At 35.4% G+C, this 25,700-nt stretch overlaps 2 protein-coding genes and 3 non-coding genes across 8 annotated transcripts; all 5 read right to left on the bottom strand.

The window, feature by feature from the left end:
• Positions 1-2,540: 2,540 nt before the first annotated feature.
• trnat-ugu (transfer RNA threonine (anticodon UGU)) lies at positions 2,541-2,613 on the bottom strand. Its single transcript has one exon. It is a non-coding gene; the product is annotated as a tRNA-Thr (tRNA).
• A 2,791-nt stretch (positions 2,614-5,404) lies between these two features.
• Positions 5,405-5,477, bottom strand: trnat-ugu (transfer RNA threonine (anticodon UGU)). The gene has a single exon. It is a non-coding gene; the product is annotated as a tRNA-Thr (tRNA).
• Positions 5,478-7,783: 2,306 nt separating this feature from the next.
• On the bottom strand, positions 7,784-11,142 carry LOC799897 (zinc finger protein RFP-like). 4 transcript variants are annotated; one of them, XM_073926062.1, is made up of 4 exons: positions 10,886-11,104; positions 10,751-10,777; positions 10,564-10,682; positions 7,784-9,120 (listed from the first exon to the last, which is right to left on the bottom strand). In XM_073926062.1, exons 1-4 carry the CDS (start codon positions 10,900-10,902, stop codon positions 8,879-8,881), a joined length of 405 nt encoding a protein of 134 aa, XP_073782163.1. In that variant the 5' UTR covers positions 10,903-11,104; the 3' UTR covers positions 7,784-8,878. The 4 variants fall into 4 exon arrangements, 3 of the variants coding, with proteins under 3 accessions (XP_073782163.1, XP_073782164.1, XP_073782165.1); XM_073926063.1 differs by having other exon boundaries at positions 7,785-9,120; positions 10,755-10,777; positions 10,886-11,140; XR_012392114.1 differs by lacking the exon at positions 10,564-10,682 and having other exon boundaries at positions 7,785-9,120; positions 10,886-11,142.
• A 3,839-nt stretch (positions 11,143-14,981) lies between these two features.
• trnat-ugu (transfer RNA threonine (anticodon UGU)) lies at positions 14,982-15,054 on the bottom strand. Its single transcript has one exon. It is a non-coding gene; the product is annotated as a tRNA-Thr (tRNA).
• Positions 15,055-17,151: 2,097 nt separating this feature from the next.
• On the bottom strand, positions 17,152-21,714 carry trim35-45 (tripartite motif containing 35-45). Its single transcript, XM_005158037.5, has 6 exons — positions 21,156-21,714; positions 20,638-20,733; positions 20,325-20,555; positions 20,196-20,218; positions 19,994-20,115; positions 17,152-19,303 (listed from the first exon to the last, which is right to left on the bottom strand). Exons 1-6 carry the CDS (start codon positions 21,546-21,548, stop codon positions 18,798-18,800), a joined length of 1,371 nt encoding a protein of 456 aa, XP_005158094.1. The 5' UTR covers positions 21,549-21,714; the 3' UTR covers positions 17,152-18,797.
• Between the last annotated feature and the right edge of the window lie 3,986 nt (positions 21,715-25,700).

Below are 25,700 nucleotides of genomic sequence, written 5' to 3'. Positions count from 1 at the left end.
GTTCCCTGAGGGAATGAGTTGGCAGACGAGGGCGCTAAGGAAGCTACAAGAAAATCAGTTCTAGACATGGAAGTAAAATATAGTAAAAGTGAGTTAAAGGTTCTAATCAAGAGACTTAAAAAAAAATAGGTGGCAAAAACAATGGGAGGAAGGAAAAATGGGAGGTGAATGAGGGAAGGGAATATCATTTCAAGAATTAGATTTGGACATACAGGACTCAAGTCCATTGTACAAAATGAAACAACATCAGACTGAAAAATGTGATTATTGTGGGCAAGAAGAAAACGTGGAGCATGTAATTATGAAATGTCCAAAGTACAATAGGGAAAATAAAGTATTTATTTTAAATTTGAAAAGAGTTCGTATGAATTTTATTTGGTTAAAGTGCTAAAATACAAGTCAGATGAGGACTGTATAGAATGTTTAGTTCTTTTTTTTTAATGTCTAAATTAGATAAAAGAATTTAGATACAAGTGGTGTAGGTTTTTTTTAAACTGTTAACGATAAATAAAAAGTGTGATCCGCCAATAAAAACTCATGAGAAGAAGAAGAAGAAGTAGCTCCCCTGGCCTAGCTTATAGTCATTTCCTTGTACTTGTTTGGGGTGGAGGTGTGGTTTGGAGCTTCTTTTATTTTTGTACAGACTCTGTACTTTGACTTTACTTTAAAACCTGTGAATACACTGCATATATGCAAACGCTTTGTAAGAATAAGTTCAGGAACAGGGTTTTATTTATTGTTGCTATAAACTGCCATGTCATCTGAGGTGTCAGGAACACATTTTACAGGGTGTCCGCAGGCTTTTAAAAAGTATTAAAAGTTGGTAAATCAATGTAGAAATTTAAGGTCCTTAAAAGTATTAAAATGTTTTAAATGCTGTTTTGCAAGGTATTAAATTTTATATCATTTTTGATTACGTAATAAATGGTTGTATGCCTAAATTAAATCTGCGAATATCAGGATGCTGTTTAGTTCATGAAATCAATGAAACTCTACTAGATTTGAGATCATGCTGCATTGTTTACTGCAATAACCAAGACAATACATTTATTTCTGCAGTTCTATAGGGGCCAACCTGCTGATTTAGCTAGATTTAATAGATTTTTTATTCATTCATTCATTCATTCATTTTCTTTTTTCGGCTTAGTCCCTTTATTAATCAGGGGTGCCACAGAGAAATGATTCGCCAACTTATCCAGCATATGTTTTACACAGTGGATGCCTTTCCAGCCGCAATCGAGTACTGGGAAACACTATACACTCTTGTATTCAAACAAACTACGGCCAATTTAGCCTTTTTTATTAAATTCACCCATACTACATGTCTTTAGACTGTGGGGAAAACCGGAGCACCAGGAGGAAACCCACACCAACACTGGGAGAACATGCAAACTACACATAGAAATGTTAACTGACCCAGCCGGGGATTGAACAAGCAACCTTCTTGCTGTGAGACTCTCTGATTCCTGTATGTACTCTGTTTTAACAAAAAAAAGTTTCTAAAGTCGAAGTTAAAATATTGTTGAAATAATTTTGAGTTTTCCTTGAGTGCTGAATAATATAATGTACAATCAATTAACCTGATTTACACAAATATTTGTTTCTGAGAAATCTAATAAAGTTTATCTATTTATGGTGGACTATACTTTTAGTTTAGAATGGTTAACAATTACACAGAGAGTGCTGTCTGTAAATCCTTTAAATTGTTATTCTGAACAGAACAAGATAAAAAAAAAACAGTAAGTAAAAAATAACTATAATTCGTAGTCCAAAATGTCTAATACAATTATTAAAGCACAAATGATAACATCATTTATTAAAAACAGTTTGACAGAGATGCTCAAACTAGCACCCGGGGGCCCAAAGTTTGCCCATTTGATTTGGCCCACCGTTGGGATGGTTATTGGGGCAAATATCTTGCCAAATATTGTCACTTTGAATGTAATGTAATCTTTTATTTCTTTGTTTTGTCGTTTCTTTAGTTTTGTAAATTCATCAGATTTTCAAAAAATGTAAACAACATCAGCGAGCAAATCAAGGCAAAGGCAGGTGCAGCTTAGCGTATTTAACATTGAACTCCATTATATTAATGAGATTGTTTTTGTTTTTGCTGTAATAACTTGATTAAACATTATTTTAAATATACTGCATTCGTTAATATAATTTAAAGCAATGTTTTGTAGTTATTTTTAAAAAAAATAGGAGATAACGAATGAAAACTTTAATGTACCTTCGGCCCACAACCCCTCAGTTATCTGGTTGTTTTTTGGCCCTTCATAAGAAAAAGTTTGGGCACTTCTGGTCAAGAAAAATGGAAAAACATTTTGCCCAACATCATTTATTTGAAGCATAATAAATAATTAGCAGTAAAAGAAAAGCAATTTTGTCTTTAAAGTTCCATGTGGGTTGTGGTTTTATTGGATCAGCTATGTTTCACTAACCTCACAGCTGATACTGTATATGTTATGAGGTATTTGATTCTTTAAGCCCATATTCTGAATGATTTTCAGAGCAGGCCGTATCTCAAAAGAAATCTATACAGGCCCCAGCGAGAATTGAACTCGCGACCCCTGGTTTACAAGACCAGTGCTCTAACCACTGAGCTATGGAGCCTCACCTGACAGCTGTCGTTCATGTTGCTCATATAAAGGACACACCCAAGTATTTGGCAGCCAGCCTAAGATCTCTGAGACACATGATTTACTGGTTTAAGAATAGATCAGCATGTGATTTAAAAGTGAACCAAGTCCTGAAGAGCTCTCTTAAATGTACTAAGCCTAAATTTGTACATATTGTTATGTAAAAAATAAATAAATAATTGAGTACACCCCATTTTGAAAATGAACATTTTTAGCAATTTCTCAGTTAACAGGCAATGTATTTGGGTGCATTTGAACAAACCAGATTTATTAGACGGATATATTTATTAAAATGATATTTTAGTCACCAAATATATTTAAAAATAGAAAGATAATACATTTAAATCCATGCAAAATATTAGGAAAAAAATTACTACAAAAATTCAACAAAATATTATAAATGTTTTGTTTTTCTTGAATTTGGCTGTTTTTAAATTTTACATTTAATACTTAATCCTAACTTATAAATTTGGGTGGACAAATTTTGGACCATTTTTATAAGTTATTTTGTTAGAATTGGCTTCAGCACTGACTAATCTAATATATATTATGCACAAATACAATATTGTAAAGCTTCTTGTAGAAAATATTAATTTAAATGAGAGATTTGTGAGTGGTGCACTCATATATGTTGAGCACTGTATAAATACACTGCTCAAAAAAATAAAGGAAACACTTTAAGATTCATTCATTCATTTTCTTTTCGGCTTAGTCCCTTTATTAATCTGGGGTCACCACAGCGGAATGAAATGGCAACTTATCCAGCATATGTTTTATGCAGTTGAATATTTTATATATATATATATATATATATATATATATATATATATATATATATATATATATATATATATATATATATATATATATATATTCATTTCTTCATTTTCTTTTCACCTGGTCCCTTAATTAATTTGGGGTCACTACAGCAGAATGAACCGCCAAGCATATGTTTAGGGGTAAAGGTGCTGGAAACTTGCTTAAATCCAAAACAAGTCATAATCTATACATTTTTCTGCATCAATTTTATTTAATGTTCAAAAAAAGTTACATTTGTATTTGAGAAACTATGAGAAACTAACTTTTAATAGTTAGAATTCAAATTGGAAGAAGTCAAATTGGAAGATCTTGTCAATAAACAGGCTATATATGTATACATGTAAGTGTTGTGGGACTGGAATCAGATTTTTAGAGATGGGACCCAACAAACCCCACATCCACATGCCTCACCCCTCCCCCTCCCTTTTTTCCAGGGAGGCACAAAGCAGATTCAACTATGCAACACCATTTAACAATTAATCTAGTCTAATTGGCAATCAAAAAGTAACCCAGTGATCAGATCCCAAATGTCAAAACTCAATTCATGTTATTCATTTTCTTGTCGGCTTAGTCCCTTTATTAATCCGGGGTCACCACAGCGGAATCAACCGCCAACATATCCAGCAAGTTTTTTTACACAGCAGATGCCCTTCCAGCCACAACCCATCTCTGGAAAACATCCACACACTACAGACAATTTAGCTTACCCAATTTACCTGTACTGCATGTCTTTAGACTGTTGAGGAAACCAGAGCACCTGGAGGACACCCACACGAACGCAGGGAGAACATGCAAACTTCACAAAGAAACACCAACCGAGCCAAGGCTTGAACCAGCGACCCAGTGACCTTCTTGCTGTCAGGCGACATCACTACCTACTGCGCCACTGCTTCGCCCCGAAGGACTGTTCTATACCTTAAATAGCTGTTGGTCACTGTAAATTCAAAACAATATGATAGTGGGGTTTTTGATCCTGTCAGGTTGCCCTGCATGTTTTTGATTTACAGTGTATTAGTTCACATGTGTATACAACTTTGTTTTTATTCTAGCTTAGAACACAATTCTGAATTTGCAATAGGCATCCCATAGATCCATCCTGATTCTGGTCTCTTTGAAAATGTAAGTTTTTTGTTTTTTCCTATGTTAAGAAAAGCCTACATGGAGACCAGGGTTATTCCAGCAGTTAATGTGACATCCCAGTAAGATTAATTAAGATAGTTCCCTCTACATAATCTTGGTGTGTTTCAACATACCTTAAGCAAGGAGCAAGTTATTTTCAATCTCTGTAAAGATTCACACTGCATTCCATTCACAAGGGCAAATCCCTATGGCCTAATCTTTATCCTAATCATTTATTGGTAAAGTTAAACTTCCAGTTGTCCTTCTGTGACACTAAACAACTTCTCTGCATTTTACTGATTTTAAGACAGAAATGGTCACAGCCTTTAAATTTTATTAGAAACAAGAAGTAATAAAGCAAAAAAAACAAAAAAAAACTGTACATTGTTTTTAAGACTTTATTTTATGTTTGAGTAATTTTCATTTTTTGAGATTTTTTTTTGAGTAAATTGAAAATGGATTTGTCTCACTGCTCTTTATATTGTTTTCTTTCATTTTATTTTGTACTCTTTTTCTGTTGTTGCCTTTGTATGTTTATTGTTACACAAATTGCAATAAAAAAACTTCCCTGTGCAAAGGATCATGGGTGCCTGAAGTGTGCATTGGTTTTACCCATCAAAATTTTTCATTCTGAAGAGCCCTTCGAAGTGGCCAGTTTTGTGCACTTCAATATGTCAGCCATTTTAGCTTGAAGTACTCTTCAGAGGGCAATATATCCCATTTGGAATGCACCATCAAGTCACTTCAATTTGCAATGTTTCATTTAATTCTTAATGCATATTACCAGTAATTTTAATACCAGATCACATCTCAAAATGTTGCCCAGCAGGCCCCAGCGAGGATCGAACTCGCGACCCCTGGTTTACAAGACCAGTGCTCTAACCACTGAGCTATGGAGCCTCACCTGTTAATTGTTGTTCATGTGAGTGAGATAAAGGACATGCCTTAATTCAGCATGACAAAGACACACCTAAAGGACAAACAGCCTGAGAAATCGTTACATAATGGTTTGAGAAAAAGCCAGAGCTCAAAGAGTCAATTGTTTGGGAAATCCGCTCCATCAGTTAGGCATAATCTTTTACTACATGAAAGTAAACCTGAATGTCAAATCACATTTTAGCATATCAAACTAAACTTAATCCAAATAACAAACTCAACACTTTCGTGTTGCCCAAATGGTCTTGTTTTAGGTCACGGTGGCGCAGTGGGTAGCACCATTGACTTATACCAAGAAAGTTGCTGTTTTGAGCCCCGGCTGGGTTGGTTGACATTTGTGTGTGAAGTTTGCATGTTCTCCCCATGTTCATGTGGGTTTCCTCCAGGTGCTCTGGTTTCCCCCACAGTCCAAAGACATGCGTAATAGGTGAATTGGGTCAGTTAAATTTGCCGTAGTGTTTGTATGTGAATGCAAACGTGTATGAGTGTTTCACAGCGGTGGGCTACAGCTGCAAGGGCATGCGCTGTGTAAAACATATGCTGGATAATTTGGCGGTTCATTCTGCTGTGGCTACCCCTGTTTAATAAAGGGACAAAGCCGACAAGAACATTAATAAATGAATGAAGCCATACATTACAATCACAAAACTCTTAAGAGGGAAAAGTCTTTATTCACGTCACCAGAAAAACAACTGTTAAAGTTCAAAATCTGAATAACAATTATATTAAGTTTATCTATTCAGTACTAAGATAGAAAAGGCATGACATCTGAACTTTTGTAAAAAAATATATTTTGCATTTATAAAGCTTTCTTCTGTTTTTCTTTTTCTTTAGATGTTTTCAGAACACAACATTTATTACGTGAGCATTAAATGACAGAAATCACAATTCCAGTCTTTTGTGTGAAAAAAACTTTTAGACTCTTATTTACAGGTTTGACGTTGATTTCCTTTTTGTAAATTGATCATTAATACAATTACCACAAATAAAATTACCAACAGGATCTATTTTATTTTATTTCCTAATTTGTAGAACATGTTTTTACTTTTTTAATACTTCCATCTCTCATACAAGTGATTATATAGATAAACAGTTGTTTGCTTTATTTCATTTTTGCTTTAGACTTAAAATAGTTCATAATGCAAAATAGTATATTAATAGTTCCTCTGCAGAAACAAAGAAAAATACACTGAATGCAGATGCACAAAATATGAAATATCAGTAAAATAGTCAAATTCAGTCTGGTGATTTATTCGTGAAGTTGACAGGTAAGAGACTTTCAGGTTACAACCATACTATTAAACTTAATAAAGAGTATGAGAGTGTAAGGGTCCACTTATTAGTGAATAGATGGAACTAACAGCATGGGTAAAGGTTAAATGAGTGTAGCCTTTTTAGCACATGTAATAATAAATCATTTTATTATTATAATATATTTAAATTTGTTTCCAGCTCCGAATTTAACCTGGCTCCAATTTAAAGTGATCATTAAACCTCAAATGTGTTCAAATGTGTTCCCAATAACAACTGATCACATTCATAATTGAGGAATGAATTTACATATTTGACTATATTTTAAACATCTTGTCTTTTCATTTGATGCAATTTAATCGTTTACCCGAAATCAGTATGCTGACTATTTTCATCTGCTCAAGGACACAACCTCACCATGTCTGGTTCTTAGATAGAGGATATAACTATCAACTAATTTCCTTTAAGTAATATTAGGCCGCCCCCTGCTTGCTCATACATAAAGAAATTTTAATTTTACCACTAGATTATATCATATTAAATCAGTGATGGTGAGGCAGTGGCACAGTAGGTAGTGCTGTTGCCTTACAGCAAGAAGGTCGCTGGTTCGAACCTCGGCTCAGTTGGTGTTTCTGTGTGGAGTTTGCATGTTCTCCCTGCTTTCGCGTGGATTTCCTCCGGGTGCTCCAGTTCCCCCACAGTCCAAAGACATGTGGTACAGATGAAATGGGTAGGCTAAATTGTCTGTAGTGGATGTTTCCCAGAGATGGGCTGCGGCTGGAAAAAAAACTTGCTGGATAAGTTGGCAGTTCATTCCGCTGTGGCGACCCCGGATTAATAAAAGGACTAAGCCGACAAGAAAATAAATGAATAAATCAGTGATTGTCAGAAATCAACAGGTCTCTAATACTGTGCTCCATCCATTGAGCCTGAATGTATAAGCAATCCTGGTCATAGGCTGCAAAAACATCAGCCTAAACAATCTAATAAATTGAAATGATTCCAGTAGAACATAAAATTGATCAAATATAACATTTTATTTGGCAGGTAAAGATTTTCCATGCCAACTCACATAATTAAACAAAAATAAGCCAATTCAGAAATGTACAACATAAATCACCCAAAGATATATTTAAGAGTTAGAGATTAATACTTGACCGTGTAGAACAAAGTTGCAGCATTTAAGTCTTGATACAGAGCTTAGAGATTCACACACTGCAATGAGGTATCCTGGCTACAGAATCCCACAGACACTTTGGCACCTTTCCCTTAAATACTCAAATTACAACAAACCATCATAAACAAAAGACAATAAAAGCTTTACAAAGACCCTTGCTTGGTCATGAGTTGATGTGAAGACCCATTTCCCTGGAGTGGAGCATCTGGCAAAGATCTTAATTAAAGCTGAAACCCAAATCGATGTGTGACAAACAAGTAAAATTGTAAAATATATCTGTGAAACTGAGACCACTTTACCAATTACACATTTAAAATAATACCAAACATTAAAATAAATCCACAAGATACACCATATTAAAAATATGGACATTCTGTGTTGAGGGATGTTAGTGACCTGCTCTGGTGTAGAAGGTAAAGTAGAATGCAGAGAGGGGGCTCAGGGTGGTTGAGCTGAGACAGTTAAACAACTGGTTTTCTAGTTAATCTTCTCAGATTAGAACGTTTATTGTTTTAGTGCCTGACAATTCTTGTGGTCTTGCCTCGTGGAATTCCATAACAGATCTCAGGGTTTAATTTATGGAGAGACTTAGCCATCCTTACAAGAGTGCAACAAATTTGATTCATTTGAGTCTCTGTGGTTAACACCGTCTTTCTGTGGTTACACTTAATTTAACTGGTAATATCCTAAGAGGGACAGATTCATCATAACTATAGAAGAAAGACTCTCTCTGTGAACGTGGTTGTCAGTGTTTGCAGATGTGTTTTTGTTACAGGATCACAGAATAATATTTTCCTTTGTCCCAGTCCAGCTCCAATCTCACACACTGGAGCTTCACTTTGACAGGAAAATGGCTGCTGGGTTTCCCCTGGGATCGTAAGAAGCAATTATCATCTTTGTATTGCACACACCACAAACTTCTATCTAAGAAAACATCTCAATTTCTTTTCTTTGATTCTATATGCACACCAATAAGCCAATATGCATTGTCTCCACCCTCCACATCCCAGCAGTGTGTTCCTGAGATAAAGCCCTCTGATCCCAGAACACAAGCATATTTATCAAATCTCTCTGGATTGTCAGGTAGGACTTGTTGTATTTTGTTGTGCCTCGGACTGGTCAGATCATCAGACAGAATCAGATTCGGATGTTCAGTGTTTGGATCCAGAGTCACAGGAGCTGATGAGAGACACCAACAACATGTCATTTATTCTATTGTCTATTCTGATGTTTTTTTGATATGTTCATTTAAAAGAATGGTATGTATTTTCTGCCACTCAAGAGGAGTTATTCACAACAAACAAAGGCAAAGTTTAATGACTCCATGACTGTGGAACTGTGTGGTCTTTGTTACATCCCACAAGACACCTGCAGAAATCATGTTCATAGATGAGCTAAAATATTTAAAAAGTATTATTATTTTATTATGAATTAGATTCATTTAGAATAAAATTTGACACTTTAAAGCACTTTATGTGAAACTTTTAATGTTTTGAACCTTTGTATTCTCTCCCTTAATTCTCTCTTAAGTTTTACACTTGTATATGCCTTTTCAAAACATTAGACAAACTAAGAATGCATGATTTATGTCTTGTGTATTTCTTGAAGTGTCATGCTTGGTGTCATTCTTCTCCATACATAATTCTACATAATCTAGGACATATAATGATAACTTGTATACTTGGTGCAATTTCAAACCACGAGTTAAAGTTTTGTCTGTCTGTCTTGAGATTTTGTCTTACGTTTCTTATTTTTCTGGCAAATTCTAACTCAGTATAAAGTTTGATTCTTGTGTATCCTCTGATCTGCCACGCAACCTCCACGCAAACGACAAAGGACTTCCTAAAAGACGTTATCTTTCAAGCATCAGAGAAAGATTACAGGAAGAAAGAGAAAGACCCAGAAATGCAGGTATTAGTTATGCGTTTACGCTGTGCCTTTTTATGGTGTTTACATACTTTGTGGTTCATAGTTGTGTGAGACTGAGTTAGATTTGCCATTCTTTTATCTAATCTCTTCTTCTCCTGCTTTTTTGTCTGTGTTTTTGTTTTTATCTTGTGTACGTTTGTTCGTTATATATTAGACTGGTCAATAAATCATGCTATAACCACGTAGGATTGTCTTTGTCTGCCTCATAGAAAAGGTCACTTTGATGGTAAAATACCCTTGCTACCAGCTAATTAAGTTTAATAAAACTATTCATTAACTAAACTATTCATCTACTTCACAAGAAGTAGCTATAATGTCATTACTAAATAAATAAATGATCAGAGTCCACCCAGACGAGCGGGAGAAGTCGTTGTTATATTAATTACTTAAATTAAATATACATTAATTCTGAAAATTCATAATAATTATAACTTATTATTAATCATTAATATTCATGAATTGAGCTAATTTTGCTACAGTTGTTTAATGTCAAATAAAATCTCTCTGGATATTTAAAAATATTTTACAGATTTTATTGTGCTCTTAAATAAAAGTATAGTAAACAATGTTATTACATCACTACTGAACATTTTGCTGTTGTGGACAACACCATTCGTATTATTATTTTTTATTTATTTAATGGTCAAAAGTTTCTGTGACTTTTTGCATTGACCATGCATGTAGGTAGCTCACTGTTGTAAACAAGTTGCTGCATCTTCTTCCAGACTCTGAGGGTGAGGTTTCTCAAATGATCTGCCACATTAATCAAAGCTCCTGAAATCATCTGTGGATCCTGCTGTGAACTCTGAGCTCTGAACAACATTCAATAGTCAGAACTGATTTTGAGCTCAATCAAAGAACCGGAGACAGAATGACTCACCTACCCTTCCATGATGCATTAAAAGCTCTGGAAAATAGAGAAAGCAAAACATTTACTTAGATTATAAGAATGTAAATTAAACTACACCAAGGAAGCTTCTCTATATAGAGTTTTAAATAAAAAATCAGTTCTTACATGTAGAAATGAGGCATCACTGAAGTTCATCTTTTCTTTTATGTCTTTTATAGTGTCTGCTAGATCTGAGATCTGTCTGTTCATCTCCACAATCTTCTCCTTCATCATCCTATTCTTTTGTTCTTCCTCCTTCTTCAGCAAAGAGACTGAAGCTCCTTCTTCATCGTGCAGAAACTGATGAAGCTTCTTAAACTCTTTAATCTGCTGCTCTGTGTGCTCACGCTGACTCTGAATATATAAAACAAATATAGAATCTCTTCTATTCTTCTCTCTCTATTATATTATTTAGCAGGGGTGCCAAACCCTTTTCCTGGAGATCTGTCTTCCTGCAGAGTTTAGCTGCAACCTTGATCAAACTTTACCAAGTTAAAACTGCCAATTACCAAGTGCTTCCAGATCCTACTCATGCCTAGTTCACACTACAAGATTTTAAACTCGATTTGGGCCCAATTTGCAAGATATGATCTTGTCTACACGTTGTGCTGTGATCGAGGGGAAATCTGCAGGTGCTCTGTGCTTAGTGGTCTTTATGTTTGAACTACGGGACGATGCATCAAAGAGGTTCGCTGACTTTTCACAGACACCTGACAGATGAAAATCCAAAATGTAGCATGCTAAGTCTAGCTCACTCTACAGGATTTTAAGCCCGATTTACAAGTTAACAAGCTCGCCAACAGGGGGAAAATCTGCAGGTGCTTGGTGCTTAGTAGTCTATATCTTTGAACTACTGAACGACGCATCCTAGTATAAAAGCTCGCTGACTAACAATGTTTTCAAACGCTCCCTTAAATGATTTCAGAGATATTTCAAATGCTGTGTGCCATCATCATACAAGCATCCAATAGTGTTCAGCTTTTCCTCTCTGCCTACAATATACCATTGGCAATGGTTGTAGGGGCTGGACAGAGCTGTTTGATGAAAGAGTTTGTTGGAGCAGTGTTTCAAATCATCTGCTCGTCGAGGTTTTAACACAGTGGCTGTTTCTCAATTCCAAGAATGCAGAGAACGGACTCGCGTTCTTGTTAAGGCCGGTCATGCCAGATGTCCTCTGAAGAATGAACTCGGGAGACTGCGAGAACATAGAACGCGACCTTAATGGAAAGTTATTTAAACATTACAGCATTCATACAACGATTTATTGTTTCCCCCTCCCTTTTAAATATATAGTCTGCATAAAGACCTTACAAATATATGTTGCACAATATAAATAAAACAGATTTTAATACGAATTTCAGCAAATAAACACTTGTAATGTGTTTATTTCTTTATTAAAATTTTTATGGTAATGTTTATATTCACCGTCTCATTTAGGGAAACTCCTGAGGTAAATAAGTTATATTTCTGAACTTTAATAATAAATTTATAATAATAAATAATAAATTTATTAATAATAATAAATTCTAGAGCCAGATTGGTGCTCAAGTCTGCATCTCTGCGTCCTTGATATCAAGAACACATCCAGGAAGGTTTACGCGTCATCTGTTCTTGCGGTCTTGAGTTTAGGAACTGAACTTTGGCAGCTGATGATGACGTTACACGAGAACACGAGGATGCACGAAGATTGCTGAAGAACGCAGATTGAGAAACAGCCAGTTACAAAACGTGTATGTGATGTATTTGTCGTGGAGTTAATTCAAGCCTTTCTGCAATGATGAGTCACAATCAAATGGCGTTACAAAGTTCGCAGTAGACACAAACACGCACACATTTAACTTTGCACTGTTTTCTTACCTTAATGTGCTGGACTGTTAAATCACACTCTCTTTTAGTTTTTTTCTGTGTGTTTAAGCTACTTTTGTAAGGACGTCAGTGTTGTTTTGAGCTCTTCCTTGAATTTAATAAGGGTAAAATCAGCACACAAATAAAGCACGAGAAAACATGTCATTTATTTGCATGTTATTATACAGCATGTTTAAATACTGTGGCTCTCTTTTGGATAAAACAATCTGATAATAAAAAAATGCTACAGTTAAAAAATCTGTTACCTACAACAAGTTTCCCTGCTAAATACGATAAATAACCATGAATTTACTTTCCCAGAATTCTCTTTATGACACTTTTTAATGTTTTATTTACATTAATATGTTTTTTTCAGTCTTTTTCTCATTTTTACTTTAGTTTTGTGTTACATTTAATGTTGATCAATATTGTTTATTATATTACTTAAGTGTCATGTGTGTTACCGTGACGGTGTTGTGTGAATGTTGTGAAACAGCTGTTTGTGATGAGCTTTGGGTCATCATGTGACTTTCTCATCACCTTCTTCCTTAGCTTTAGTATTTGTAAGTCAAAGCGTTGATGTGGTAACATTGTATAAATTAATGACTTACAGTCATTTCCTGTAACTTGAAAAATTATTCTACAGCATTTCACAATACAGTACAATTCTGCTAACAATTCTCTGAGTGCTGGGTTGTGGCTGGAAGGGCATCCGCCATCTTAGACTATATATAAATATAAGACTCTATGCCAGAGTAATTGATTGGTTTTTCTGCTGTGGCGACCCCTGATGGATTAAACTGAAGGAAAGTGAGTGAATGTGATGACATTATAAAAACTGATTAGCTGTCACAGTCGTTGTCATACCGGATACATCATACAAAATAGATTTAGTCAAAAACGACTTGATTTCATTACTTGTAAACCAGTAAAATGTGTCCTTCCTTGTAAAACAATTTCATCAACAGGTCTGAATCTGTGATTGGTGTGTTTTTGTGAATCTCTGCACACAATACACACAGGCTGTTCATCGTCCAAGCAGAAGAGTTTGAGCTTCTCATTGTGCAAACTGTTGTCCAGCTCAGATCCTGAAGCTATTTCTGATGTCAGTGACTCACACAAGTTCTTCAACACAAGATTGCAAGGAGGATCCAATTTGGAAGACCTTCTCCTGCAAACGGGACACTCTTTGAGTACTCATAGATTTTGTATCTTTATGGAGGAATAACCTGCTAATTTTCAAATAAATCGTCACCCTAGAATAAGGTTCTATCTGACATTTTTGTCAAAAATGAGTTCTTATTAAATGGCAACTTGTTTACATTATGAGATGTTTTTAAGTTGTTTACATTTTAAGACTTTTTATTTTTTAAAAATGTTACACATACTGTTTGCTATGGAATGCAAAAACTTTGAAGCTCAATATCTCAAAATCATTCAGAACGCAGATAGAACCTTATAATTCCAATGTAAATAAGTAAATGAATGACAAAATAAAAAAAATGATAAAGCTATTTTTATTTATTTTTTATTTATATTTATTTTTATATATATATATATATATATATTTTGTAATTTATTATTGGAATGAACTTGATCAGGGGCAGATCTAAAATTATTTTTACATTGGCAATAAAAAAAGCATTCATGCATAATTCTTGCAGATAAATGAACTAACCTTCCCTATTGTGTTCATGATTAGTTGTAAACAGCTGCATTACAGCAAAAAAATAAAATAATAAAATGTCAATTTGACGGTTCATTGCACTGTGGCAATCTGAATGAAATGTCAATATTCAGAAAATAAAGTCAGTAACCTGTGTATTAAAATCATCAAGAGATTTTAAATGTAATTGAGCATTATTACATAAAGGCAAGTTGTGTCATTAAAATTAGGGTACACTCTCATCTGTAACCCACTTTTCACTTAGATAATAGAACAAGTTTAACAGCAACAAAAACTTTAAAACTGAAGCTGGACTTAGGTTTAGATATTAACAGAGGTTGTTCCATGTGCGGATTTTATTCACTCAACACTGTCAGAAATAAAGAGCTGTTACTGGGGCAGTACCTTTTCAAAAGTTTCAGAAGTCACTTTCGCATTTGTACCAAAAGGATCCATATTGATTATTATCATTGGTACAATACCTAAAAATGTATGTCTTTAGGCTTTATTTTGAACACGTAAAAATAAATAAATAACTACAATAAATAAAGCAAAAAAAGTACATTTGTGTACTTTTATCAATGTGTACTTGTGAGGTGCCTAAAGGTGCTCTCTTCATCTGGGCACGTTGATGTTTATCCAGGAGCCCAGGGGTCCTCCTTTGACGGGGGTCATTTTAAGAACTGGTCACATCTCAAAATGAATTTACAAAGGCCCCAGCGAGGATCGAACTCGCGACCCCTGGTTTACAAGACCAGTGCTCTAACCACTGAGCTATGGAGCCTCACCTTTTGAAAATCGCACATGTCACTCCCAAAAAGGACAAGCAGTAAAAAAATGAACACCAAAGACTCACCTAATGAATTTGGCAGACAGCCTAATACATCTTTACATGCTTTAATGGTTTGACAAAAAGCCAAAGCTCAGCATGTGGCTCTAAGAAAAGTGATTACAGTAATTGATGAGCTTTCAATTAGAGTAACACAGACACTATGTTTATGCATATTCTTACATGCTAGATACATATTATACTGTAAGAACTTTTGGTCCAACAAAACCAAAACAAACTTGTTTATTTGGCTGTTGTGAAAAGAAATCAATAGCTGTGTACACATGCAGTGTGCAGACTGAAGTCTACTTACCAGCAGGAATATGAAGAATGTGTCCCATATGCAGCAATAATAGCCTTTACATTTCTGTTAATGCTTTCTATAAGATTTTGTGGGATTTTTAAACCTTTCATCCACCTTTGCTCTTGATGTTGCTGCTCTCATCATGCAGTTAATGTCAAAGGTATTCAGTGAGGTTAGCACTTCTTACAGGCTAGTCAAACATAGCTTTCTGGATCTTGCATTGCATTTGGTTGAACAGTAATTTCAAAATAAGAAAGGGTATTCCCCAAACCAAACCAAACCCCACAAAAACTACAATGTTGCACCATTTGTCTTCCCACAGAGAACATTTCCACCTCTCTAGAGTCCAGTGGAGGAGTGTTTTACACCACTTCATCTAGTTTTTGACATACAGTAGTACTTGTTGAAGAGAGGCTTGCATGCTGCTCCATGGAACTGGAAACCCACTGAGTGAATCTGCAGTTTTGTACTGATAATAATGAACATCTTAGCAACAGAATCAGCAGTGCGTTGGAGCCCTTTATTCACCATGACCTTCAGGTCTTCCACTTTGTATTTTAGTTGCTGCAGTTTAAATGCGTCCACTTTGCAATAAAACCACTTAAAGTTGACTGTGGACTGTCAATTAAGGATGAAATTTCACAAACTGACTTACTGCAAAGGTGGCAGGCATTTAAACCTTTTATACTCATGGCAGAACCAGCAACATAGTTTGTAAGCTATACAGGAAAAATAACTCTTTTGAAAATAACAACATTGTCAGTAAATATTTAGCTTGAAAGATTAATAGCGCTATTTTAAATAAAAAAAATTAAATTTAAACATACAATGCCGCTTGCGTTGTTAGTCTTATGCTGAACAATTAATCTGTAAAAGTAAATTTACATAAAAATAATAAATTTTGGTAAGTGAAGTTTATTTTTAAACAAATTTGGATAGGATCACAAGATTATGATTGACCACATCTAGTCCCGCATTAGCTAACACATGATTTACCATTCAGATGATTTCTAAATCACCATAAATAACCAGTATCTCAATTATCTTCATCTTGAAGAATCCCCCTTCCACCCCAACTCCTCCTCCTTTTAGGGTGGCATGGCAGCTCAGTAGTTAGCAGCACTGTTGCCTTACAGCAAGAATGTCATTGGTTTAAGTCTTTACCAGGCTAGTCAACATTTCTGTGCGGAGTTTACATGTTCTCCACGTGCTTGACCAAACTAGATGAGCTCTTAGTCAGCAGTATTTCTCTCCATAGCAATTCATAATTTGTATTTATCCATTAATAAGCAGGAGAGTTTTCGAGATCTACAGTACCTGAGCACAAACTCCCTCCCTCTTGCCCTTCAAACAGGAGTAAGCCCAGGGCTCAAGGATCTTATGAGCTCAGGGCTCTCTCCTGGGACAGCATATCAAGCATGCTTTATAATCAATCATCATTTAAGTGTGAACTCTAGAATTAAAATGGACGTTCTAGAATGGAGTCATTCTCTAGGTTTGGGCAAAAAAGCTTAGCCATGCACCTCTGCATATAAGAGGTTTTGGTAAATGCCCATCATGTCATGTTCACAATGCTGCATTTATGTTGAAAACTGCTGACAAAAAGAAAAAATAAAAAAAGGTATAATTATGCGAAAAAGCTGCTCCCCACTACAATAGGCTTGACCAGCATGTTTATGTGTGTTTGAAGGTCAACTCTGATGAAAAAGTGTCAGGGTTCGGGAAGGATGAGAGAGCGAGGACTCAAGTGCAAACAATAATTGGGTTTTATTAATAATAAAGTACAAATAAAACAAAAAGGAAAAACAAACTACCCCGAGGGGGAAAACATGAATCAAAAACAGACAAACTTGGCTGGGCTGGCAAGACATGACTGGAACAGGAGCACAGAGGGAATATCGACGACGAACTGGCAAAGGACTGAAAACATGAGGGGGGTTATAAAGCAAAAAAGTAAATTGACACACAGGTGAACATGACAAACTAATAATGAGTAAACAAGGAGGGTGGGACTAGACAATAGACGGTAGAGCGCATGACACAGAGAGACAATACAAGCCATGCTCACATAACACAACACTGAAGCACACGACAAAAGCACGTGACCACAATGTAAACACCGAGCCACGTGCTTTGACAAAAGACGCAAGACACGAGCACACGATGAAAGAAAACACTCATCTTGCGCTCACACACGCAGCGTGCATGCTTCATCCCAGCGCCGACCAAAACCGAAACCAACAAGACTGAGACGCTGGGAATGAAACACCAAGCTGCTGACAGACGAAAACACAAACACGAGTACAAGAGCGCATGCGTCTGAGGGACGCAGAGCGCGCGCGCGGCCGCGTCAAGCAGGAGCGCGCACACTCTGCGTACACCCACGACGGCGCGCGCGCACACAGAGACAGAAACAGGACCAGACCTGAGTAGTGTCAGAGCTCTGCCACCAAAACAAGAATTTACAAGACCAAAGTGGCAGAACCCTGACAAAAAGTGTATTAGTTGTTTTGAAAACAATACCAAATACAAGGAGCTTGACTGTGGCATAATCAATGTTTTATCCAAAAAAAGAAAATAATTTCTCATAAATAAAAATAACATGTTACTGGCATCGATTAACATTTTTAAACATGTATTTACAGGCATTATGACTACTGTGAATTTTGTTACAATCAAGAAGCAGCCAACATTTAGTTAACTGAACAAAATATGTTAATTACAGTTATGGTGACATGATGTTGGGGAAAACATTTTTTTACACCCAGATTAGTATCTATTTATTAATGATTTAAAGAGCCAAATACCACAAAGTAACAACTGCTCGAAATGTGAATACAGGACTTCACACTTTTTTGAAAAAGCTATAAAAGTTCACCCAAAATGACAATTGAAGGTCTTCATTGTGTTAAAGGTTAAATAATTGATATTTAATTGATTTTTAAGCCAATATCAGACCACAAAAACCTGCTTAGTGAACAAATAACAAATACTATTGGGTTGATTTCTAAATCACAAAAAGTGCAATTATAATCAGCACTAATTTAATCTCTAAGCAGCTCTGAGGATAGGTAAAACTCATTGAAAACAAGATTCCTATAATAATAAAGCTCTTTGGAAATGAGTTATTACAGCTAATTTGATTCTGAAATTACTTTTGTGTGAACAGTTAGCATTTATTGTTTGTTTATTAAATTATTGAAAATATCAAGAATAATTTTTTTACCAAACTAAATGTATTACATTATGCTAAATGGCACTAGAAAAACATTCTTGTTATAAAATATCAATAATATCTGTTCACAATAAATGCATCTAAAATATAAATTAAAGAAAAATCAAAATTCTAATAAATTTAAAGGATCAGAAATCTCTGGCTTTCTATTGTTGCAAACTATTCAACTGATAAAATCCTCAGAGCAGAATTTGAACAGTTAGTATAAAGGAAAGGAAAGAGTGTCTTCTTAAAGCGTGATGTGAATGAACATAAAGGTGTGTTTTTTTTAGAATCAGAGAATGTCACCTTTCCTTGTTCCCAGTCCAGCTGCACTCTTACCATCTGGAGTTTTGTCTTAATGGTAAAGCAAGAACAGGTTTTCTTTGATATTGGAGATAAAAATCCACCATTCACATACTCTACACACCAGAACTCGGTATCAAGGAAATTATATTTCTTCCTTTGTTTTGGTGCGGTCATTATTCCAACACTCCAGCAGGAATTGTCTCCAACCTCCACATCCCACCAGTGTGTTCCTGAGTTAAAGCCTTCTGAACCCAGAACACAGGGAATGGAGCTCATTGCCTCTGGATCAGCAGAAACCCAATTGTAAGTCACACTGGTCAGATCATCGGACACCGTGAGATTAGGATGCGCCGTGCTGGGGTCCAAAGTCACAACAGCTGAGAGATTTTAAATTATAAATGTTCATTTAATTAGTATTGGTGTTGTTTTAAAATGAGCACAATCTACCCCAAACAAAATATCATAACATTGTTTTCAATTTCTATCACTGTTGTTATTAACACAGCAAATAAACTATCAATGCAGTTTAATGAAACATGAAAAAGCCAGCATAAAAAAAAAAATAATAAAACTTTAAGAACTTAAGAAAATTCTGTCATCATTTACGCACCCTTTACTTGTTTCAAGCCAGTTTTCTGTTCTGTTCTGTTCAATTACTATGGAAGTCAATGGTTACAGTTTTTCAATATTCTTCAAAATATTTTCCTTAGTGTTTAACAAATCAAAAACTCTTAAACTGGTTTGGAGAAAGTCAAGGTTGAGTAAATGATGACAGAACTGTCCTTTTAAGGATGGACTAAACCTATAAGACAAAATCTCCAACATGGAAGTCTAAACAAAACAGAGCTGGGAGCATCTGATATGAATATGTTTTGTGTTTTTAAATAATCTATAGGTTTGTGTGACTGTCATCTTCGATTTCAGGAAATGTTTTTACCAAAGAATCTTTATAGAAACTTTTTAGCATCATTGAGTTTCTAAGACATGATTTGGGACAAAGAAATGCATCTATCCAAAATGGGCTCATTTGTTACAGTGCATGATATCTCAAATCAATGAGAACTTACTGTTGTAAACAAGTTGCTGCATCTTCTTCCAGACTCTGAAGGTGAGGTTTCTCAGATAATCTGCCACATTAATCAAAGCTCCTGAAATCCTCTGTGGATCCTGCTGCTGTGAACTCTGAGCTCTGAACAACATTCAGTAGTCAGAACTGCAGTGAGTTTGAGCTCATAATCACAAACACGAGAGACACAGTGACTCACTTACCTTCCCATGATGCCTTTAAAGCTCTGGGAAATAGAACGGAACATGATCAGTGTTTCAATATTATATCAATGGTGCTTTGAATCGAAACACATGGTAAATGTTTTAAATAAAAAAACAATCATTTCTCACGAGTAGAAATGAGGTGTCACTGGCATTCATCTTTTCTTTTATGTCTTTTATAGTATCTGCTAGAGCTGAGATCTGTCTGTTCATCTCCTCAATCCTGTTCTTCATCATCTCACTCTTCTGCTCTTCCTCCTTCATCAGTGCAGAGACTAAAGCTTCTTCTTCATCGTGCAGAAATTGATGAAGCTTCTTAAACTCCTCTTTAATCTGCCGCTCTGTGCTCTCACTCTGAGTCTGAATAAAAAATAAAAATGAAAACAGAGAAATTTACCTCAGCATTTACATATTTTTGTTCATAATAAATTCTGACTCTCACCTTTAACTGCTGGACTGTTTTATCACACTCTTCTTTACTTTTTTCTTTGTGTTTAAGCTTCTCTTCTAAAGATTCCAGTGCTGTTTTGAGCTGCTCCTAGAAATTAAATTAAAAACCTGTTTAATTGGGGAGAACAGACTACTTGTTTTCTTGATGTTACATATCAGTTTTACACTGTGGCTCTGTGAAATTAATTATCTTTATAGAGATTAAATGTTAATGGAATTAAATTCTTTCATTTCTCACTGTTCAAGCTAATATTTTCTCATATCTATTTTTTAAATAACATGAACACCAAAGAAAACGACATACATTGGAAACTGAGGCTTTCGGTGACAGGTTATGTTTTATTGTACTGCCATCTATCAGCATGATGAGGTATTACACACACACACACACACACACACACGCGCACGCACGCACGCACACACGCACGCACACACACACACACACACACACACACATTCCTCTTAACTTTTTACGCGTTATTTAATTGAAGCTGCCAATATGTGACTTACCCTGTAAGATGGAACAACTTCATCAACAGGTCTGAACCTGTGATTGGTGTGTTTTTGTGAATCTCTGCACACAAGACACACAGGCTGTTCATCATCCAAACAGAAGAGTTTGAGCTTCTCATTGTGAAAACTGCAGTCCAGCTCAGACCCTGAAGCTCTGTCTGCTGTCAGTGACTCACACAAGTTCTTCAACACAAGATTACAAGGAGGATCATCTCTGGACGATCGTCTCCTGCAAACAGGACACTCCAGAGTATTTCTCAGGCTCCAAAACTGCTGAACACACTCTTTACATATACTGTGACTACATGACAGCACTGCAGGATTCTTGTAGATTTCACAGCACACAGGACAGGTAAGGTCTTCCACAGACACTGTTTTCACAGAAGCCATTCTTCAGCGTTCAACCAAATTATCTCTAGATCTTTCTTTCACTTTCAATTGGTCTTTTGTATTCTCATCCAGTGAGATATCTAGGGATGGCTGACGTGAAACTGACGTTTCGACACAGTGTCGAGATCCCGAAGCACAAGTGTTTCGAAACACTGTACCGAAGCATGATCCGAAACACCCAGGTCACGTGACTAAAGTGTTTCGAAACACTTGGTCACGTGACAAAAGCGATTCAAAGCATCGATCATTTCAGAAGCGTTTCATGACCCGGAGAATCTGCATGTCACTGGCATGATCAGTATTCAGTCTCCGTTTTGTATGGCCTAGTGGACCGTGCGTGTGCACTATTGTACTGTATTTCAAATTTATTTTGGGTTCGAATCTCGACTATTACAAATACTCCAAAATCATGATTTTATGTATTTTAATCATGTTACTGTTTTATGGTGTAGCCTAGATAGGATACAGCTGCGGATACACCATCAATTTAGCATCATTTTTGTAACACTGTAAAACAATAATTCATATTTTTACAGTACTTTGATGGGTTTAGGTTTTGGATAGACGTTAATAAAATACAATGGGAAATTTAATTAATAATATAAATAATTATTGTTAACTTCTGGCCACAACTGTATCTGATCTAGTAACAACCCTGTTATATGAACAAAATACAAATTTATTTACAAATGTTTATTCGTATGTCAGAGCAATGTTGAAACAAAACGATACAATAACAAAGCATTACCAACTGGTAGTAAATCATTTCAATAATTGTAAGAGTCTGGATTCGATACCATTATTCCCGCATGACAGTCACGTACTCTTACCGCTCGACTAAACCATCTGATGATTCAAGGTTACAAAGTGAGGTTTGATACATCAATGTGCTTAACTGTTCTTTGCTGAAGCTGTTTCAGTGAAATACAGATAAAATGACCACTAGGTGTCACCGTAGAGTGGTGTTTCGAAACGTTTCGAAGCTTCGACACATTTGCTTCGATAGTTTCAGTGTTTCACGAAGCCTCGCTTTGCCCACCACTAGAGATATCTCAAAAACCCATTTGTTTTTCTTCTGATGTCTCACTTAATTCTTCAAATGTTTGCCCACGATGAGCAAAGTCTGTGACACCAAAAAGAAGCAAGTGGTGCTCGCTGCAGAGCCATTTGAGGAGAGGTGAGCTCCAGAGAGGGGGAGCTTAAGCTTGAGCTCCACCTTTCTCAAAAGAAGTGATAATAAGAGTCACTTCCTGGTACATTATCAGGGGTGGGACTTAGCGATTATAAGAAACTTGTGATTGGCTGAAGCTTGGTTTGACATTCAAGTTTCACTTTCTAGTTTAACCATGACTTAATCACTTAAATAGTCTACCAAGTATCTTGGCTATCTAGTTCTTACACTGTAAAAAAATATATGATCAGTTTGTCATGACAGCATATGTTTTAGTTCATTGTAACTTATTAAAGTTGATCATGTTCTAACTTAATTTTATGTCACACAAGCTGTTTTAAGTCAGTTGAACATAACCTAAGTTCAATTGACTAATAAGGTCAAGTTGATTCGTCTTAAAAATGTAAGGTAACAAGGATTTTTTTACAATGTAGGGATGAAGGCTGTGGTGGCCATTGATTAATTGACATGAAAGAAGAGTCAAAGAGGGGGGAAAACTCACACTTTTGTTTTTTATACATGCTATAGAAATACATGTTGTTGTTGTATATTTAAATATGGAATAATCTCATAGGTTAATTCATTCATTCATTCGTTCATTCGTTCATTTGTTCATACTTAATGTCTCTTGCCCTCACTGAAACAACCTAACTTGCTTATAAATTAAGTGTTTCGTTAATTTAAATAATATCGTTAAAATAATATTGTTTATCCATTCCAGCAACACCCAAATTTGAAGAAGATAACTTAACTTTAGATGTCACGACACATTGGGGCAGGATTCTCCACAGATACTGAATAACTGAATTTATCAATTCCTTTTTGATCACGTTGTACAATTTTTACTGACAACTTTTAGATATTTGTGTGTCACATGGTGGCATTTGTAAAAGGGTGAGTTTTTGAAAACCACTATGGAGAGTAGATTCATGTGACTCTTATAAAACGTTTTATTTGTGCTTTTAATTAGCTCAGGAAAATAAACTACAACAGAAGAGCCTTTTGTTCCAATCCAAACATACAAAACTCTGAAATAGAGAAGCATTTTAATGGTTAACACGGCCATATCTAACATTTTTGCACAAAATAAAAAATAATTCAGCAATAAAAGAAATCTCTAAATACATTACACAATTAATGTACAATTCTTTGTGTTTAATGCTGTGATTTTGTCAGTTGGCATTTCTGTGTGGAGTTTGCATGTTCTCCCCATGTTGGCGTGGGTTTCCTCCAGTGCTCCGGTTTCTCCCAGAAATCCAAAGACATGCGCTATAGGTGAATTAGGTAAGCTAAATTGTCCGTAGTGTATGAGGGTGTATGGGTGTTTCCCAGTGATGGGTTGCAGCTGGAAGGGCATCTGCTGTATAAAACATATGCTGGATATGTTGGCAGTTCATTCCGCCGTGGCGACCCCTGATTAATAAAGGGACTAAGTCGAAAAAGAAAATAAATTAATGAATTCTTTCACTTTGTGCTTCCTTTTTATCAGGAGTTTAGATTATTTTGCATTTCTATGCATATTTATCCAATTCTCCCTCCTTCCTAACTATCAAAGTATATGGCTGATGATGATGGCTGACACTCTTCATGCATTCTCATTGTGGGCCTTCCACACCTTTTTTGATAGGAAAGAGGTGGGGGAAAATATAGATACAGCCCTCACAGTATTTTCCCCATATCAATAAATCAGCAATTTTTCATTTTATTTTACTGTTTGGTTGGTTATTAAAATTAATTTCATTACAATCCACTGGATGGCTGTGTTGAACCTTTTGAGCAGGGTCACCCTCAGCGTGGAGTAAGTTAGTAAAATAAAGATGATGCCATTTCGGGAAGATGCATGCAACATTTATGACAGGTTTTCAATAAAACATCAGTCAGTTTGTCGGCTTAAAAAAAACTATTTTGTGGTGCAGTAATGAAATTTATGTGAGCTAAACGGAGAAATGTTTCTGTTAGATAAAACAAATATTGCCAAATATCATTCAAATTTGGAAAAGGCTATATTACAATTTATCATCACATACATTACAATATATTGAAAATCACAATAAAATTGGGACCACCAAAGTATAATCCTGATCATCGTGGTTTTCCCTATCAATACAAAAAATGTAGATCATCAACATTGAAAAATAATCAGAATGTATGGGCATAATAATTTGTTTGGTGTGGTCTGGGTTCATAATAGTAGGTCTTGCACACATAAAATTACTTATGTTCCCTAGTTCTTAACTTCTTATTTAGAATATATGTCTGCAAAACAGCACTTTTTTTTTTACTTTAGTTCTCCAAAGCCAATTGAACAAAACGCAGTCAACCCATGTGCTGAAAGCATATAATGATCTCACAGTGATTAGAACTGATTTCTGTGTCCACCGGAAAATAAAAGTTTTTATTTTTTTATTAATGCTTAAGGAACAAAGTACAGAACTATACAAAAAATAAGAAAGAAAGAAAGAAAGAAAGAAAGAAAGAAAGAAAGAAAGAAAGAAGGAAGGATCAAGAGTGTACAAAAAAGAAAATATAAGTAAGACAAATAAATATATGTGTATACTAAGAAAGGGTAAATGCCTTGTGGGATTGCATGATCTTAGAGGTTTCAAGTAAAACAGCTTTAATGGCTTAATAGTGCTTTGCTTAATTTGTTCGTAATGTTCTAATTCTTTAGTATAGCAGTATAAATGTTATTGGTTATTAAATTTGCATCTGTTTTATGGTTGGCCTACTTTGTACATATTATCAAACGTTTAATAACATGAGCTTCCTTCTCAATTTTTGTTACAGTTCAAAAATCCAAAAATAACACGTTGGTATTCTAAACGAAAATTTGGCAATAATTTGTAGATTATGAATTTGGAGATGTTGAATATTTTTTCTGAGAATTGACAATGCGGTACCGTTTTTGGCTGTGTTAAACAAAATTAACAGTTTTTATCAATTTCCTGTCTAAACCTGTAAAGAAAATGTTTTGCAGGGTC

The sequence above is a fragment of the Danio rerio genome, chromosome 16 (assembly GCF_049306965.1).
Source record: "Danio rerio strain Tuebingen ecotype United States chromosome 16, GRCz12tu, whole genome shotgun sequence".
In the NCBI taxonomy this organism is placed as follows: Eukaryota; Metazoa; Chordata; class Actinopteri; order Cypriniformes; family Danionidae; genus Danio; species Danio rerio.
The sequence above is the reverse complement of the archived record's forward strand: the minus strand, read 5'-3'. Positions and strand labels throughout refer to the sequence as shown.

Bases quoted from the DNA above. Each gene is read 5' to 3' on its own strand.
- LOC799897 (XM_073926062.1), bottom strand. The intron at 10,683-10,750 runs GTGAGTCATTCT...AATGTTGTTCAG, and splicing joins AATGCATCATGGAAGGGTAG to AGCTCAGAGTTCACAGCAGG. The intron at 9,121-10,563 runs GTGAGCTACCTA...GTCTCTCATCAG, and splicing joins GCAGCAACTTGTTTACAACA to CTCCTGTGACTCTGGATCCA.
- trim35-45 (XM_005158037.5), bottom strand. From the start codon at position 21,548: ATGGCTTCTGTGAAAACAGTGTCTGTGGAAGACCTTACCTGTCCTGTG. The intron at 20,219-20,324 runs GTGAGAAATGAT...TCTATTTCCCAG, and splicing joins GTGACACCTCATTTCTACTC to AGCTTTAAAGGCATCATGGG. The intron at 20,116-20,195 runs GTAAGTGAGTCA...AATGTTGTTCAG, and splicing joins TTTAAAGGCATCATGGGAAG to AGCTCAGAGTTCACAGCAGC.